This window comes from Manduca sexta, unplaced genomic scaffold, assembly GCF_014839805.1.
Source record: "Manduca sexta isolate Smith_Timp_Sample1 unplaced genomic scaffold, JHU_Msex_v1.0 HiC_scaffold_3076, whole genome shotgun sequence".
Taxonomy (NCBI): domain Eukaryota; kingdom Metazoa; phylum Arthropoda; class Insecta; order Lepidoptera; family Sphingidae; genus Manduca; species Manduca sexta.
This window is the reverse complement of record NW_023594105.1, coordinates 1-16,657: the sequence shown is the minus strand read 5'-3', so window position 1 is coordinate 16,657 and position 16,657 is coordinate 1. Positions and strand designations below refer to the sequence as shown.

At 32.4% G+C, this 16,657-nt stretch overlaps 2 protein-coding genes and 1 long non-coding RNA gene across 3 annotated transcripts; 2 read left to right on the top strand and 1 right to left on the bottom strand.

Annotated features, from left to right (window-relative positions):
• Positions 1-312: 312 nt before the first annotated feature.
• Positions 313-8,953, top strand: LOC115443132 (sterol O-acyltransferase 1; the record flags this gene model as incomplete). Its single annotated transcript, XM_037446482.1, has 7 exons — positions 313-504; positions 3,729-3,871; positions 4,527-4,656; positions 5,055-5,201; positions 6,354-6,491; positions 7,801-7,978; positions 8,764-8,953. Coding segments are annotated over 7 exons (1,086 nt in total), but the record flags the coding sequence as incomplete, so codon positions are not given.
• Positions 8,954-9,179: 226 nt separating this feature from the next.
• On the bottom strand, positions 9,180-13,260 carry LOC115443133 (syntenin-1). Its single transcript, XM_030168409.2, is given in 5 exon segments — positions 9,180-10,659; positions 10,936-11,199; positions 12,028-12,359; positions 12,786-12,890; positions 12,893-13,260. Coding segments are annotated over 5 exon segments (855 nt in total). The 5' UTR covers positions 12,998-13,260; the 3' UTR covers positions 9,180-10,610.
• A 259-nt stretch (positions 13,261-13,519) lies between these two features.
• Positions 13,520-16,657, top strand: LOC119192720. Its single transcript, XR_005113736.1, has 5 exons — positions 13,520-13,718; positions 13,830-14,022; positions 14,934-15,112; positions 16,231-16,389; positions 16,567-16,657. It is a non-coding gene; the product is annotated as an uncharacterized LOC119192720 (long non-coding RNA).

Genomic DNA, 16,657 nt, shown 5'->3' with positions numbered 1-16,657 from the left:
AGAGGATCCCGAATTTTAGATATACCACGAAACATGCACTTAAGCGTACGTCAGAAACATTGTTGATTGACAAAGAACAAAGTTGGTCGTTCCTTTTTGAATGGCGAATAAAAAGCGATGTGAAACAATTGCTTGCGTATTTAATTTAATATAAAACAAAGGACTTTATCGAACCACTTACTACCGAAAAGTTTTATATAATGTTTCTTAAAGTTTTAATTAGATATTTCACTCTTTGTAGGTAGTTAAATTGAGAATACGAGTTTAAAATAATTTCTAATTTAAACTTTATCGCATCTTGTTTAAATATAATTACTCAAATTATTTTCGAATGGCTCACAATTACTATCGTTGATTAAATTCTCAGGAGCGAGCCAAGGCTTTGTAATATTGGGCATAAGTGGCTTAGTTTTCTTGGAAGGTGCGTTAATTGGTGTGCCAATATGGAATTTAAGCCAAAAACATCTAGCGCTGGTATCGTCTGTCACAGTTACCTGTGAAATGGTAAGTCATTTTTATTATTCTTATATCTACCTAAGTGTTAATTCTTCAATCTCTAGATAAATCATATTGGACAAAACCTTTACACTTTTGACATACGAATACATAGAAAATATAAAGAAATTTCTAAAAGAAGAGCGTAAAACGCTTAATAAATTTACTTTGAAATTACACATACTTATCAATATCACGGTGTAGGTACACAAATTGATGCACAACAGTGATATATCAAAGGACGCTATTAGGGTGAAACTTCGAAGCGCTCTAATAAACTATGTGTTACACTAAGAGCATCTAACTTTCCTACAACTACCTATTTATGTGCCCTGACTCCACACCAAAGTAATTTGTAACAATAACTTGCTACGTAAGTTTTATTAGTGTGTATCTATAAAAACTAGAAGAAACAATCTACATTTATTATCAATGAAACATAACTAATCAGATCTTTTCTAATATTACATTTACAAATCCTATGGTCTCAATAAAATCGTTCCATATCATTGCCTATAAAGTAATCAACATAGATTTATTTAATCGCATAATATATTAATATTATAGAGTTAAAATAGTTACTCAGGATTTTTAAAGTGGCTTTATTTATTTTTTTGATGACTAACAACATGGATTAAGACTTTGTATAACTTTTAAGTTTATATCTATAACCAATGTATGCAAGTGTGCATAAATATGATGTTTAAGCTAATAAATAATAGAAATATTAATGTTTATCTAATCATATTATATTTTTTTTAATTATCCAAAGTTATTTATGTTTTTTCCACTTAACATGATTAGATACGTAGAGAATTATTAGATTTACGAGTCTTATGAAACCAAGCCTGTGACTAATGCCATACTGTTTAGAATTATTTAACATTATTCATAAACAATTACCTATAATTATAAGCGGCGATTGCCTAGTTGGGAGTGGAACGTACTGCCGTGACGAACGTCCGCAAGTTCAAAACCCAAGGGCACACACCTCTGACTTTTCTAAAGTTATCTGAGTATTCTTTATGAATTATCGCTTGTTTTAACGATGAAGGAAAACATCGTGAGGTAACCTATATACCTGAGACATTTTCAAGGTATGTGAAGTCTGCTGATCCGCACTACACTGGCGTGGTGGCTTAAAACCTCATCCCTGAGTAGTAAAGAAGGATATTATTATTTATTATACATATTACTTACATTATATATTATTGTTGCATTTAAATTAAAATCATGCAAGTAGCAGACAATCAAGTCATGGATGAATAAGTGCCTATTTGAAAAAGTTTTATTTTTAATTTTCCGGCTCCAACGAAATATATATTGCATAGAGATTATTTCATCCACGAAGACGCCCCCCTAGTTGATACTTATTCAAAATCACCAGTGTGTTAGGAAGTTATTTGTTATGACATTTATGGGCGCCAGAAGGGTGGTGCAAGTAGGTACACGTGCATCCCCCTGCCCACAAATAAAATCACAAAAAATATAAGTCACGAAACATATCTGCAACAACGGGAACTAACGACCACAGAGTTTTTTTATGATAAAACTTTTTTAAAAAACCAACGCTATTTAAATATGAAGTTTGATATTATGTAGGTGCAGATGCACCTCCTTAAACTAATCTTGACGGAGTCGATGATGACATTAATGTAACTGCCCAAAGGTTATCAAAAATGTCGCTGTTCTCAAACATAATATTATCGTACAAAGCTTATAAAGACACAACAGCATTAGATATTTTGTTTAAGTACAAACTGAGTACATTGTCCTAAACTGTATATATCACGTTACTAAAATTAATGCACAAAAAATGTTTTCAAAGTATTAGACGTAGGTAGGAGCAGAAAGGGTATAATAGCATTGAAAGTAAAATATTACATAAATCACCTGGGTAAGACCCTTGTCAGTGCGGGTGGCTGGCGCCAGTAAATAACAGGGCAGACGGCAGTTGCTGTACTTACCGGGCTCTGTTGCCGGCGAAACGATCGCCATTCACTGCCATCTGCTGTCTGCTGACAGTCTGACATCATTTATATTCAAGCCAGTAGTATAACTATTTCATCATATAAATAAGGAATGTAATTTTTCTATTCTTAAAAAAGCTTGGTAATCTCAACGATTTTTCAACTGCAACTGAGTTGCTTGCGACACTTAAAATACTTAAGGACTTTTAATTTCAGACTTAATTACAAATACATTGTTTTTTCTCGCTCTTAAAGGTAACAATGATGTTTTAAAACTATTGGATGTAATTTATCAACTTGATCAGTAACTAGTTATAAAATGAAATAATAGGTACCCTACAATACTTGTATAGGATGTGTTATTAGCAATATATATTTTATACTACTTCTTGTATCATACACACAAAAGAATTTTATCTGCATCTAAAATGTTTCATTAAAATGTATTTTACTTAATGCAATTCTAGGTAATTTAAATAATTACACCTAAAATATCATCTACAGTACATACGGTAGGCAATTTTTTCTAATGTACTACATACAATATATTGTTACATTACTAGCTCAAGTATAACATACACAGCTGTGTAAATTGTGCAAAAACCAAGGTTTGCCTTAATGGACTCTATTATCACCTAATTAGTTTTTCTTCCATTATTTTTCTGAAAGATACGATATTGGATGCAACATTATGCCAGTGTTACCAATCATCACAATTAAAACACATATAAGTATTATATTAGAACATGATGAAAAACTTTGTCCTCCTTTTAATCACATTGCGCGCGAGAAGGAATGTGAAATTTGGCATAATTACATTGAATATAGAAATATATTTGTACATTATACAATATATACTTTTGCTCACGCCTTTGCCCACATGAAAGAGTACAAGTTCATATAGAGAAATGATTCAAAAACGTTCAAACTTGAAAATTTAATGAATTACCGTCAAATTTCAACCATTGACATATTACTAGTTAGAATAATATATACATTACAACAAAACTAGATTGTCTTTGTCAACAACTCATCATTCTACCTAAGTGTACATTACTACGTAATACGTATACCGGGTGTATAGGAAGAATTACATTGTATACTTAATTGAAATTGGCTACACCTTCACACTATAATTTGTCCGTAGCTTATGAGTAGAAAGAAACGGGGTAAACCCAGCTACGTTACCTCACCTCTAGATCGTCCTGGATGTATAATCAAAGTTATATATTATGAATTCAATAAATATTTTTCTATTTTCAGTTTAGGTTGGCAATGAAAATCCACGCAGTTGCCGTGGCGTGTGGTCCTCGGTGCTTTGGAAAGGGTCCTCCTCTGCCTTCATTCCAACATTACGTTTACTTTATTTTTGCACCTACATTGGTATACAGAGATCAATATCCAAGGTGATAATTTTTTTTAACTTTTTTTTATTATTGTGAAAATAATATAATTATCAGTCTTATTTATGATGAAAAACAATCCTGACAATAAATGAATTTCTGAAGATTATACGTCAGATCCTAAATGAATTGTCCCACAATTGAAGTGAAGCTAAACGCAGGTAGAGATTTCACATAAATCGAATTCTAATTAATCAACTACTAGCTATGTAGGCCAGATGCCCGAGAACTTTGGCTTAAAGATAACACTTTAAGTATCTACGTGCCTATAAGTAATAAAGCATAGTTTTATACTAATGACTGTTTCACAAGTTTTAAGTAAACTTCATACGACAGTTATCGTATTTATTGTCCAGGTTGTCAAAAATGTATTAACAAAAATAGAATTTACTATGCTTTATAAATTCGCTCTCAAAGGGCTACATGCAGTCGCTCAATTGAAAAACAATTTAATGGGTTAAGCAGCTATTAATATACATAGTATATTATACTCATTTTAATATCATCTATTTGCGAGCATAGATTAGAGTTTGAATATTGTATTTTGTCGGCTTGTACATTTATGTGAAAACTAACATAATATATTTAGCTACTTAAAGTTGTGAAACAGGCTTTTACTGTCTAAAGGATGAATAATATATTTACTTTTTCTATTCAGAACGAAAAAAACTAGATGGGGCGTAGTTTTATTCCATTTCATAGAAGTGGCAGCCATCATTTTCTACAATAGTTTCTTATGGGAACGATTCATCCTACCTTACTGGTCCGACTATGGGAAACAATCACGGGTAAAATATAGTTTTATTATCAGATATAAGATAAGTACTACTAACTATTGTTATTTATTGAAATTGCATCCACAAATCGCCTTCTTGGCGTAGGTACCCACTTATACTTAAGTGGCAGCGTACCTAAGTAGGTAATTATATGTTACAGACAATTTTGGCATGGTCATTTTTTGGTCAAATGTGAGATGTCCATAAAAATGATTCATATTGATAAAAAAAAATAATGCGTATCGCCCTAGTTTTATGTAAAAAATCATTTCACTATATGAGAAGAAAAATATCTGAGCAACTTGATAAAAAATGTCTATGCTAAAATTTTCTGTGACATTGGTTTTCCCAGTTAAAAAACATGCGTATATACACCTAATATATTTCCTCAGGAATAAGTTTGATTTTAGGTTGAAGCAGGCACAGTGGTGCGAGGTATGTTCGCATGCGTGCTCCCAGGAGTGCTCTCCTTTTTGTGCGGATTCTACTGCGTGCTGCAGGCCTGGCTTAATGCATTCGCCGAAATTCTTCGGTTTGGAGACAGGCTTTTCTACGAGGTATGAAGACGGCAATACATAATATAATTACTTGCCTATTTAATGCATTTAACGCTAATACTGGATCACAAGACAATTCAAAATTACTACTAAATCCGACAACATTTACTAATATGAACAACAAAACCTGAAGCACTATTTTTTATGCACCATTTCATAATTTTTAGTGACAGGTTAACAGTAATATTGGATCAAGGTGTTTGCCTCGTGATCCTGTATTATACCAACGCTCTATACTAAAATACATCCTTACAATTTAATATAAAAAAGAATAGCCCGTCGCGTATATCTGTCTCTCCGAACGCGATATACTCAAAAACTACCAAACAGATTTATATAAAATTTGGTATGGATATTATTTAAGACCCTGGGACATAAGCTACATTTTATCCCGAAAAAATATATAGCAGAACTTTCTTCCCGGAAAAGCTCTTTTACGCGGGTGAAGCCACGAACAAAAGCTAAACAGAATATGCTACAATAGGCTACTGTAAAACTGGGTAAATAAGACAAGGGGTATAAAGAAACGACATTAATTTCAAAGTAAAACAACTCTTATGCCTACAGAAAAATAAGTAACAACAACACATTCTTCACGAAAACGAAGATTTAGATAACGATCAATTTGCTCTTTCTGGTAATAGTTTCGATCTAAAATTTTCCTTTTCACCCTGATGCGGCTCAATGATCCCGTTTCACTGATAAGCTCATTATTCGGTACCATTGGCAAATCTTTTAATTCGGGTTACAAATTCTTCGTAAATGTATGTTTTAGTTGGATATATGTTTGTTAGAAAAAATCTAATGGTTATCGGACAATCCATTGTAACACAGACCTCTGCGTGACATTTGATTCCATCTCCAACGTATAGATTAGGCAACCATGTAGTTTATAACTTTTCTGTAATCAAAATAAAAATAATCCTTGTTATTTAGAAACGCTAAGGACTATACCTGTATAATATTATATAATATATTTCTGGGCACGGACCTCCCTCTACTAGGTACAAATATAAAATATAGTAGGATCTAGTGGCATTAGGTAGTTATCTCCTGAATAGATCGATCGAGCAAGCTGTAGAGGCTCTTGCAATCACAAAATGTACGCATAACCATTATAATCATGCATTATGGGGTAATAATTAATTTCAGGACTGGTGGACAACCTCACGCTTTTCCCGCTATTACCGCGCTTGGAACCGCGTAGTATATTCCTGGCTGCGGGACCATCTCTACAAGCCGCTAGCTCCTCGTACTGGGCGCGCTTTTTCGACATTCATTGTATTTTTCGTAAGTGATTTTTAAAGATTCAAATCCTTGAAAATTCAATAAGTACTCCTAACCATATGCTTACATACACTTACACACTCGTGCCTCTTATCCTCACTTTAAGCCCCATTTTACACCCATGTGTTGACCCATAGAATGGGAAAACTGGCACAAATAAAATAACCTAAATATCGAACCCTACAAATTACGGTATCTTCATAGTTCAATAGATGATTATACTGTTATTAAACTGCGACTTCTTAGAGGGTTTTTCTATTCAGCTTTATTTAGGAAATCATTACAAAAAACCAATTAGTAGGTTTCCAAATAATAACATTAAGTGCGTAGTAGGTACATAATTATAAATAAAGTTATTCAGTACCTACCTGTAGTACATTACACTATTCGCAGTTTCACCACTCGTTAACAAATTTAGCAATTGCAAAGTTTATTATGGCTACAAATCTTCTAAGAACTTTGTATACGACACATTGTTTCAATGAATGCTAACCGCCCAATACAAGTTTGCCAAATTAGTGCCAAATGGTTTGGAGTCTCATCACATCGCAAATAAATATTTAACAAAAGCTCTTACAACAAAACTTGGGGCACATAAACAAACTTCTCGGCATTGAACACCCAAGGGTTTCGATTGATCCCAAGTGCCCATCGAATCAATATGTACTTTGAGTTTATAAGCAAAACTTAACAAACACCTATTAAGTAAAGAGAAAGTTGAAGTCAACATTTTTATTTATGCAGATCTTAAGGTTTTACGAACCGTCAAAGATAACTATTTTAACTAAGAAAGGCTTATCTAGACAAGATTATCTTTATTTTTGTAATAACATATAATCTAACGATCAACATCTATAGACTATCATTTCGCCATATCCCTACTTTATAGATGTATGTATGTATCTAAGGAATAGTTAGCTACTGCTGTAGATAAGTACCAACGTACATCAGTGCATGAGGTATTGTGTATTGGTATTATGGCTAGTCCATGTTTTTTAATGAATGAAGTAGGCTTTATATTTAACATTATAAAAATTGTGACTCACATAGGTTGGGGAGGCGCGAGGTTCCGCTATTTGATACGTAATTCGTCCCCCCCGGGCTAGTCCATGTTATACATACCTACAACATAAACTAATTAAGGAGACATGTGATATAAGTATATATTTGTTCATTACAAATCTATTTTTAAAATCCGTCTCAATCCGGATTTAGTATGGCATGCCTGTAATACCTTATTTTATATCTAAATTTGTAAGTTTTTAGTTAATTAGTCCATAAAATTATTAAAAAATGAACAATCATTTTACAGGTTTCAGCGCTGGCGCATGAAGTGGTACTGGCCCTTTCATTTGGCTTCTTCTATCCTGTGCTTATGACGGAGTTCGGAGTGTTAGGAGTCCTAATGTTACCACTAACGTCCACTAACGGGCGACGGTTTCCCAATGTATTTAACTTATTTATGTGGTTGTCTTTCTTTTTTGGTAACGGTGAGTCCCTTATTAAATTCTAAAAAATAATGTCATTGTTCAATAGTTGGTAACAATTAATATTGCCTCCTCTGTTTAGTTACTGGTAGTATATGAGACTGAAAAGTCCTGGGTTCAATTCCCAGATCGGGAAACACTTTTTCCAACATCTTTAATCCAGGATTAGAGAAATCAGAAGCAATTTTTGTTAAACCAACGGCGTTCGTAAAAACTAGCCCAAATTCTTTCTACGTCAAGAGTAAATAAATGTGTTATGTTGACTCTACATTCGAACGGGATTAGAGATAAGGGCAGGAAGTGGATTTAACAAGCATTAACATTGCATTAGGCACTTGTCTCACCGCCGACAATGAACGAGCTGCGAGAATGCTAAAAATTAGACACGAGTTAACGAGCATCAAAGAGAGTGTATAGTTCCGATCTTTTCGTCGGTAGTCTATAGCGAGTGAACCTACAAGCGTGATGACCAATTTACGAGTAATTGACTATAACGAACACTAGTAGAGAATGACGGCGTGGAGTCTCTCGGCGAGTGTTCAGACCGCTAAGCGAGCATAGGTGAGCGAGTATTGTCATTGATAGATCTTGTCGCTCAGCGAGAATTATGAAAATTTTCTAGAACGCCATTATATATTTATGCTTATTCACTAAACATAGTGTGACCAAAAATCTTAGTTATGGTCGACAATAGGTATACCAACGAACTACATAACTAGATATTTTTTATCGATTTTTTCCTTGATCGTATAGGCACAGCCAATACTCTAAACCATTTTTATTTCCAGGTATTTTGTGGAGTTTATATCCGATGGAATATTTCGCTCGCAAAAACTGTCCACCCTCCGAAAGCGATAGCTTTTTTATACCAAAGTCATGGTCGTGCCCTGAAATCATACTCAAACCGAACTGGACCTTCCAGAATCCATTGGATATAGTTTACTGACCAAGTAATAAAATAAATGTAATTTGATTGTATCCGTGTTACTCATTTGACTCTCCTTTATATAAATACCTGTGTAAATGCAAACCAGGAAGTGTGTACTGTGGATTGTCCCTAAGTAGTCGACATCGATTGTTATTATCATAAGGTGTATTTTGCGTATTTAAACAACTTGAAATACAAAGGTGCTGTATTGGAAAAAAATGATCGTGTGGACTGGACTATATTACATAGTGTAATTATAAGCAATAATAAAACTAATTTATCTGTCAAAGTAGATATTTATTTAAGATAATGTAGATATATTCAAAAGATTCACATAAAAGTATAAAAAAATATATTCTGTGTGGCATTTAAGAATTCGCAATATTATTTGTTTTCTCATTTAATAAAAAACAAGATGTCACCCTTAAAATAGCCATGAATATTTCAAATAACTAATAACCTAAGTCTATGGCAACATACACTAACATTTATAACAATAATGATAATATATATATTTTTTTTTGTATAATTACCCAGAGACACATTGAATAGTTTCGGAAAAATTGTCGTTTTCAATATTACATTTCTAGTAATATTTGTTACTGGATAATCAATATTGTGTCTGAAATATACAGATTATCTAAAACGATGTATTTATATAGAACATGTACTGGTTTACCGATAGCAATATCCTGACAAGGAAAACAAATAACCTGTTTCGTAGTCGCCAATTTTACTTTTTATTTTTAATATGAAGTTTGCCGGAAACTAGTCCCAATTTTTACCAAAAAATGGCGATTTTTTTATATTCCTGGTGAGGCTCTAATCGTCCCAGTCATGTTCCGTGCGATGAATATAAACTATGTAATAGATGAATTTTTAAAACGCGAATCTATGTAATAACCATAATTTTCTGCTCTCAAAGTAGAGTATTCCAGACATTGTAATGTTCGGCATTTCACTAGATAGCTACTCATAAATGTAAATATGGATTTGTAAAATAATAAGGGAATGTAGGACAATTCGGTAATAAATTTGTCATTTTAAATGCTGTGCGGGAAAGTGAGTGCTACATTAATACTTATAAAAACATTTTTGGTATATAATTACAATCTCAAAATTTGCACAAAACTTAGCACACACTAAAACTTTTACTTATCACATACATCATTTCGCATTTAACATTAACACCTTCCATGACACTTAATCAACCAATGACCATCTAAACTTGTTTTAGCACCGTGACAACACATTCAAATATTAATTTATCACACGGCATCATGTTCCTACTGTCCTGGATTTGATTGTTGGCTCAATATTTTCACAGCCTTACTGACTACTGTATTGCTAACTTAAAAAAATAATTCTTAACAAAATTTAACTCTGACACTAACAGATAATGTATGACCCATACATAAAGAAAGGGACCTGAAATAATAGGATGTTTTAATTACTTTTCAATTAAGCCATATATGTAATTGTAACCGTAAGCAATAAAATATCTTTGCAGACCTCTTTCTTTAAATATATGGATAGTACCAATATTAACATTTATTTCAATATAATGTAGATTAAAGGTTTACAGTGCCATAATTTATGATATAAAGTAATAGTGAATATAATAATAAGAATTCGTGGGATGTAAAAATATTTGAATCTCAAATTACGTAAAAATCTTTAGTTTTTCGAACAATATTCATTTTTTCTTTACACAGCCGGTGTGCGATCCAAATCCTTAAAGAGTGAAGAGGACATCCTGTGGAATGGAAAAGTTTTGTAAATAAAATGGGAAAGTATTTAAATTTAAAATAAAATACTAATTAACAGACCCATCATACTTGCAAATTGTCTATATTTAAAACCCTCATTCAAATAAAACTCATTATTATATATTGAATAATAATTATGATACGTCATAATTGACGTGATTATAATTAATAACATTTACGCAAATTGGTATGATGACAAATAAAAATTACACACGCATTTATTATTCGGGAAGCAGAATATCCCTGAATCATAAATTACTCACTTGCTTATCATGTGGTGGTATATATAGTGTGGAATAATTGTGATGTTCACAACAGAAGGGCTGTTGTCAATCACTTTCGATATTTCCTTATCTTTCATACCCACTACATTAATAGTGTTTATTTCCAACAACTGATGGTCTGTTAGCAATCCATTTCGAGCTGCAGACGAATCTTTAACCAACCCTACAATTTTGCCATCTTTAAAGTGGAAACCGACATGTCCAAGCGAGTCCTTGTGAAGTGTTATGGTCCTCTCGAATGGTCTGAAAACAAATAACATAGCTTTTAATAATGCATTTTATATTATTAAAACTTATTATTAAGTTTTATCAATACAGAATTGTACAACTTTTAGTTTTATGAAATGTGTTGAACATGAAAAGGGGAAAAAAGTGCACTATTTAGCTACCATGTACTTTACAAATCATACTGTAAAATTGTCATGTTTTTATGATAGGGTCATATGGTAACACAGAAATCAATCAAAATAAACAACAGACAACTTTGTTATGATCTTAAATCTTGAACTTTGTTTACAATAATCCAATTAATTGGTTTTAAAAATAGCTTCCTATCATTTTATAAATGGTATATTGAACATGTTTGCAAATAGGCTAGACTTGTCTTTGTGAACCATTGCTGCAGGATGCATGCCCTGCCATGAAGTGTGTAGTAGTGGACATTGTTTATTGCCTCACCATTGCTTTACTAATAAATATAAGTATTCTTTACTAACCCAAATGAGTCTACATTACTTGATTAGTAAATAATAAATAATTAATGACACAATACCCAGCATAAAAACCCTTTTTTGTTATGAGCAAAATTCGAACTGCCACATTTACAGATTTTATCAATAGGTATTTTTAACTGATTAATTGAAATCTATAACCCTACTCAGGTTCAAAATGGCACTTAAAGGAGTATAAAAGAGGATTTTTTCAGTCTTATTGCATTCACATGACACATGGTCTGAAAAAGTTAGAAACACATTCTACTATGTCGACTTTATTAAGGTTATATTTTCTTAAGACCTATATATACATATAATGAATCTGTAATAATAATCTACATAAAAAAAAACAACAAACCTGTCACGAACAGCCAAATTGATTCCATTTACAGGTGCTTTCTTCAATAAGTTGTGACATTGATCCATAGTCATTCCAGCTACAGGTACATTATTGATTTCAAGAATCTGGTCTCCAAATCTCAATCCAGCTAGTGCTGCAGGGCTGTTGGCACCGACATAGCAGACAAATATGCCACTATTAACAGCATGCAGCCTGACACCACACTTGCCATCTTTATCCTTGCACATTACAACAGGTCTAATGGCTTGAGTAACAATTGATTTTGCCAAGGTCATAGATTGTGATGATAAAGGAGCTATTAGGTTGTTCATAGTACCTCCAGGTTGGATCTAGAATTAAATAAACCTAACATTTAGTATAAGTGGTAATAAAATAGTGTCAACCTTGAATTTAAAATATTGGTTAATGTCCTTGAGACTGTATTGTTGAACATTGTAGTTCGGTTTTTCCTTGAACTGAACTGTTTTTTATAAAAATTCTATGGAATAAATTTTAAAGTATATTATCCTTACAATAAAAAAAAACCATCAGTTAATAAATTATAGAGTTCTATAATAATATAAAAGAATAATACACTATGAATTTAGAATAACCCAGAAGAAACATTTATTTACAACATAGAGATAAAGGTAGGTCGTTAGGTATGAGTCATTTGGATATGGGTTTTACCAATAACTTTTTGTTCATAAATCTCTCTTTCTACTTTTTAGATTGCACAACTGCCTGTCAAGCTATATAGTAAAATAAATCCTCACCGTTTGAACCTGATATTCGGGCATATTGCGAGCAATAACATCAGCCGATAATTCCAGTCCCATGTAGTCCCCGAGGGCGGGGTACATGGTGGGAGCGCTAGGCCCCCCCTGGTCGCTGGAGGCAAGCTGCTGGGCGTTACATGTTGGTGCACCACTTGGGCTCTCGCCATGCTATCCACCTTCATATCTTCCAGAGACGGATACAGCGACATTTTGTTAGTTCTAATCACACTTCGCGCAACACACAAACCTGTTCGGTTTACTTTTTTGAGACTACCTATTAGATGCAACTCAGTGGACAAAATATCGACCTCATGAAAGTCTTATTAACTCTTGTTTTTATTTGGTAAATAAACGCAAACACCACTCCCTGCTCTAAAAAGCCAAGGAAAAATATATGTATCGCTATACTTTGTTTTACCTAAGCGCTACTCACACCGACTCTTGAAAATATTTTATTCGAGTGATTCAGAGTGACTTATCATTTAGGGAAGCCATGATGAATCGAATGATATTTTATTAATATCGATATAGTATCGATTCGTAGCACTGTAATATCATTACAAATAAACCTTTACGTGAATTACCATATTTGGTTTGTTATAAATTCGTTTAGAGTTTAGTCCATGACGTATGAAGTTTTTGGAGTTTCTTAAGATAGGTATTTTTGAGGGATTTCACATTTGTATCATGTGTTCGCTCAGCACTAGTTTAGTCAAATGTCTTATGTGATATGTCACTTCATATATGTTTGTCAACTGTTTGTCAATTGTCCCTAATGTTTTAATAATCTTAAATGTCATGAAAATTAAAAGATAAACCATAATTAATGTTTTAAATCGTTTTTTCTATTAATGTACATAGAAAAAGCAAGTAACGAACTGTTATTTCTATTAAATGAATTATGGAAACGGGTAATAAACGTTCTCCAACGTAAGTAAATTTACAACTTATGTAGTTTATGTATATGAAAAAATTTATTTCAATAAATTTATCGATCTAATGTATAGATATACCGTTATTTCTTATGATACAACTTTTCAGGAGATGTCGAGAATGGGAGCGTCAAAGACGTTACAAATTCAACGATGCCCTTACAAAACTCGGGGAAATAGTAATATCTATAAACAAAGCCAGGGATTTAATTGAAGTGAAAATGTGCAATATCCAAAAGTTGAAATAGTGCAAAAAGCTATCCTATGCCTCACCGACTGCACACATGAACAAACACAACTAAGTAAGTTCAATGAAAAGGTAATTTCAAATCAAAACTTTAGAAAATATTATAGTAAGAGCAATAATTTCTTTTTTACTCTTGCCATATTCCATTACTTACAATATATGTTTTTTTATACTTACTACTACCAAATTGTTTTATTGTAAGTAATCATCTATCTGTTTGGTATGTGACTCATAGGGTCCTTAGTCTCTACTAAAGGTTAGAATAATCAGTATGAAATTTGTTTTAACTAACTACCTTTAAATCCACTCCCAGTGAATTTTGGCTATGACAGCTAATCTTGATAGTATCAGCTTTTTAAGCAAGTTATACTATAGTGCACAAGTGTAAGCACACTACACAGGTGCTCTCAATGTTCCTTCACTCTCATAGTCTGATGAGATGACACTCTAACATAACCAGAGATCAGGTGCAGAAGCCACCATCATCAGCCCTGTATTATAAACTGTCCCGCTGCTGGGCACGGACCTCCTCTGCTATTGAGGGAAATTAGGCCTTAGTCCACCAAGCTGGCCTAGTGCGAGTTGGTAGACTTCACACACCCCCAAAATTCCTATAGAGAACTTCTCAGGTGTGCAGGTTTCCTCACGATGTTTTACTTCACCATTAAAGCAAGCGATAATTCACAAAGAATACACACATAATTTATTATAGGGTTATCACACCACCAACTTCTGACTCCAAACAATTAAGTAATTTTAAGATGGAAAAACATTTAAAAATGTTTTGGACTGACTCTGTTTTCCAACCAAAATTCCAACAATAATCATTCCTCTTCCAACCCAAAATGTTTATGCCACCAACATTAAATGGCTTTAACACAATGTATTATATCAGTATAACTAATAAGAGAATATTATTGAATAATTTTAAAAGTAATTAAATAAATTTTACACAAATGTTTCCAGAAGCTGAAATTTTAGCTTTGCAAGTGGAACTTGAAAGTGTCAAACATAAAAAACAATACAAAGATGCATCACATCAAGTTTATATTGAAGTAAATAAACAGGAGACAGAGACACAAGTAGCTGTAAGCACAAAAGATGCCTCAATTCAAGTGTCATCGGAGCTATTAGGAGAACTAAAAGTAAGTATAATTATGAATGCATTGTTACAACATTTATTTCTATTTCTTTGTGGAACCACTAACTAGTGCGTATGTTTTAAAGACAACACTTAATTGCATAATATCAGCCAAACACATGTTTAAATAAAGTATAAAAAAATCTGTATAAAAACAGAAATTTTTGTGGTCTGGTTTCTTTTGTTAAAAAGGTTTTTTTTTTCATTATTAAATCCAATACAAAAAAAATCATTTCATCCTACTTTATTTGGATGATTTCCTTGTTGTATCTTCGAAGTTCAAGGTCAAACAATATTTTAAATACGAAAAAAGATCAAAACAGTATTTGGTTTTGAAGAGTACCCCTCCACTAGTTCTTGTTCAAGTTCTTATTCCAATGATATTAAAATGTCGCCATACCTGAGCTATATGAACTCTAATGCAGAAAGAACCACTTAAAATGGATAATGATTTAAAAAAATACGATGAATAAATCGATGAATACATAACCACTCTCCTTTGTAGCTATGGTTTAAAATGCTATGAAATTAATCATTGATTATATTTATAATAAGGTATATACAGTATTTTAATGAAAATAATATTGGCTTGGCTATGTTTACATTCTAACTAAACAGGTTTTCACGGTTACGTATATTTAGAAAAGATTATTTACGATCTTTTATTTGACTTTGAATATTTGTTTTGAAAATAGAAACATAGACTTTGGTATTGTACTTAGAAACTATTTGTACATCTTATTTTCAAATACAGTATATTTGAAAATCACAGTCTAAGGTGTATAATAGCTTAATAATAGTATAGAATTTTGTGAAGTTTTAAATTAGAATATAAATAGTAATAACCACTTGCCCGGGCTTTGTATGGGTATATCAACAGTCAGATGACTTCTAGTGGTTAAATTATTACCAAACTTCTCAGTATTACACAGTACACAGGTACTAACCTAAAGATTATCTAAAAAATACATTAAAATCGCTCTAGCCATTTTGAATTCTATAGGCAATGTACATATTATGCTTATTTATTTTTATTTATATACATATTTTGGTGTCGGTCCCAAAGTTGTTTCTCAAAATAAGTATATGACCAGTATTTAAAAAAATATTGCTTAATTTTAGATGGAAAGCATATGAAGATGAAAATTCTGCAGAAAACAAAACAAAATGCTCTAAAGGAGAAACTGGTAGTCAGTAATGTTGAAACAAATGTGCAAAATCCAAAAATAGCTATAAAGGAACCAAAAATATATCCAAGAATAAGCTTAGGAAATGAAAAAGGTGGGTTTTTTATACTTACTGTGTATAGCTTTAGTTATTGGTCATCAGAAGCCCATATGAAATTACTGTGGTTGAATGACTTTGGTGTATTTAGTCATACTTTTAAAATCTTTGCATAAGAAATTATTTAAATCTTTTTATATAATTTCTCTATTTAATTTAGTTTTACGTTTTCAGCCCCAGAAAACACCATTGTTGTGCTTCCCGCTGCACCATATATATTCCCTCAAAGGCCTTTATTGATCCCTCAATGCCACCTACCATAGTA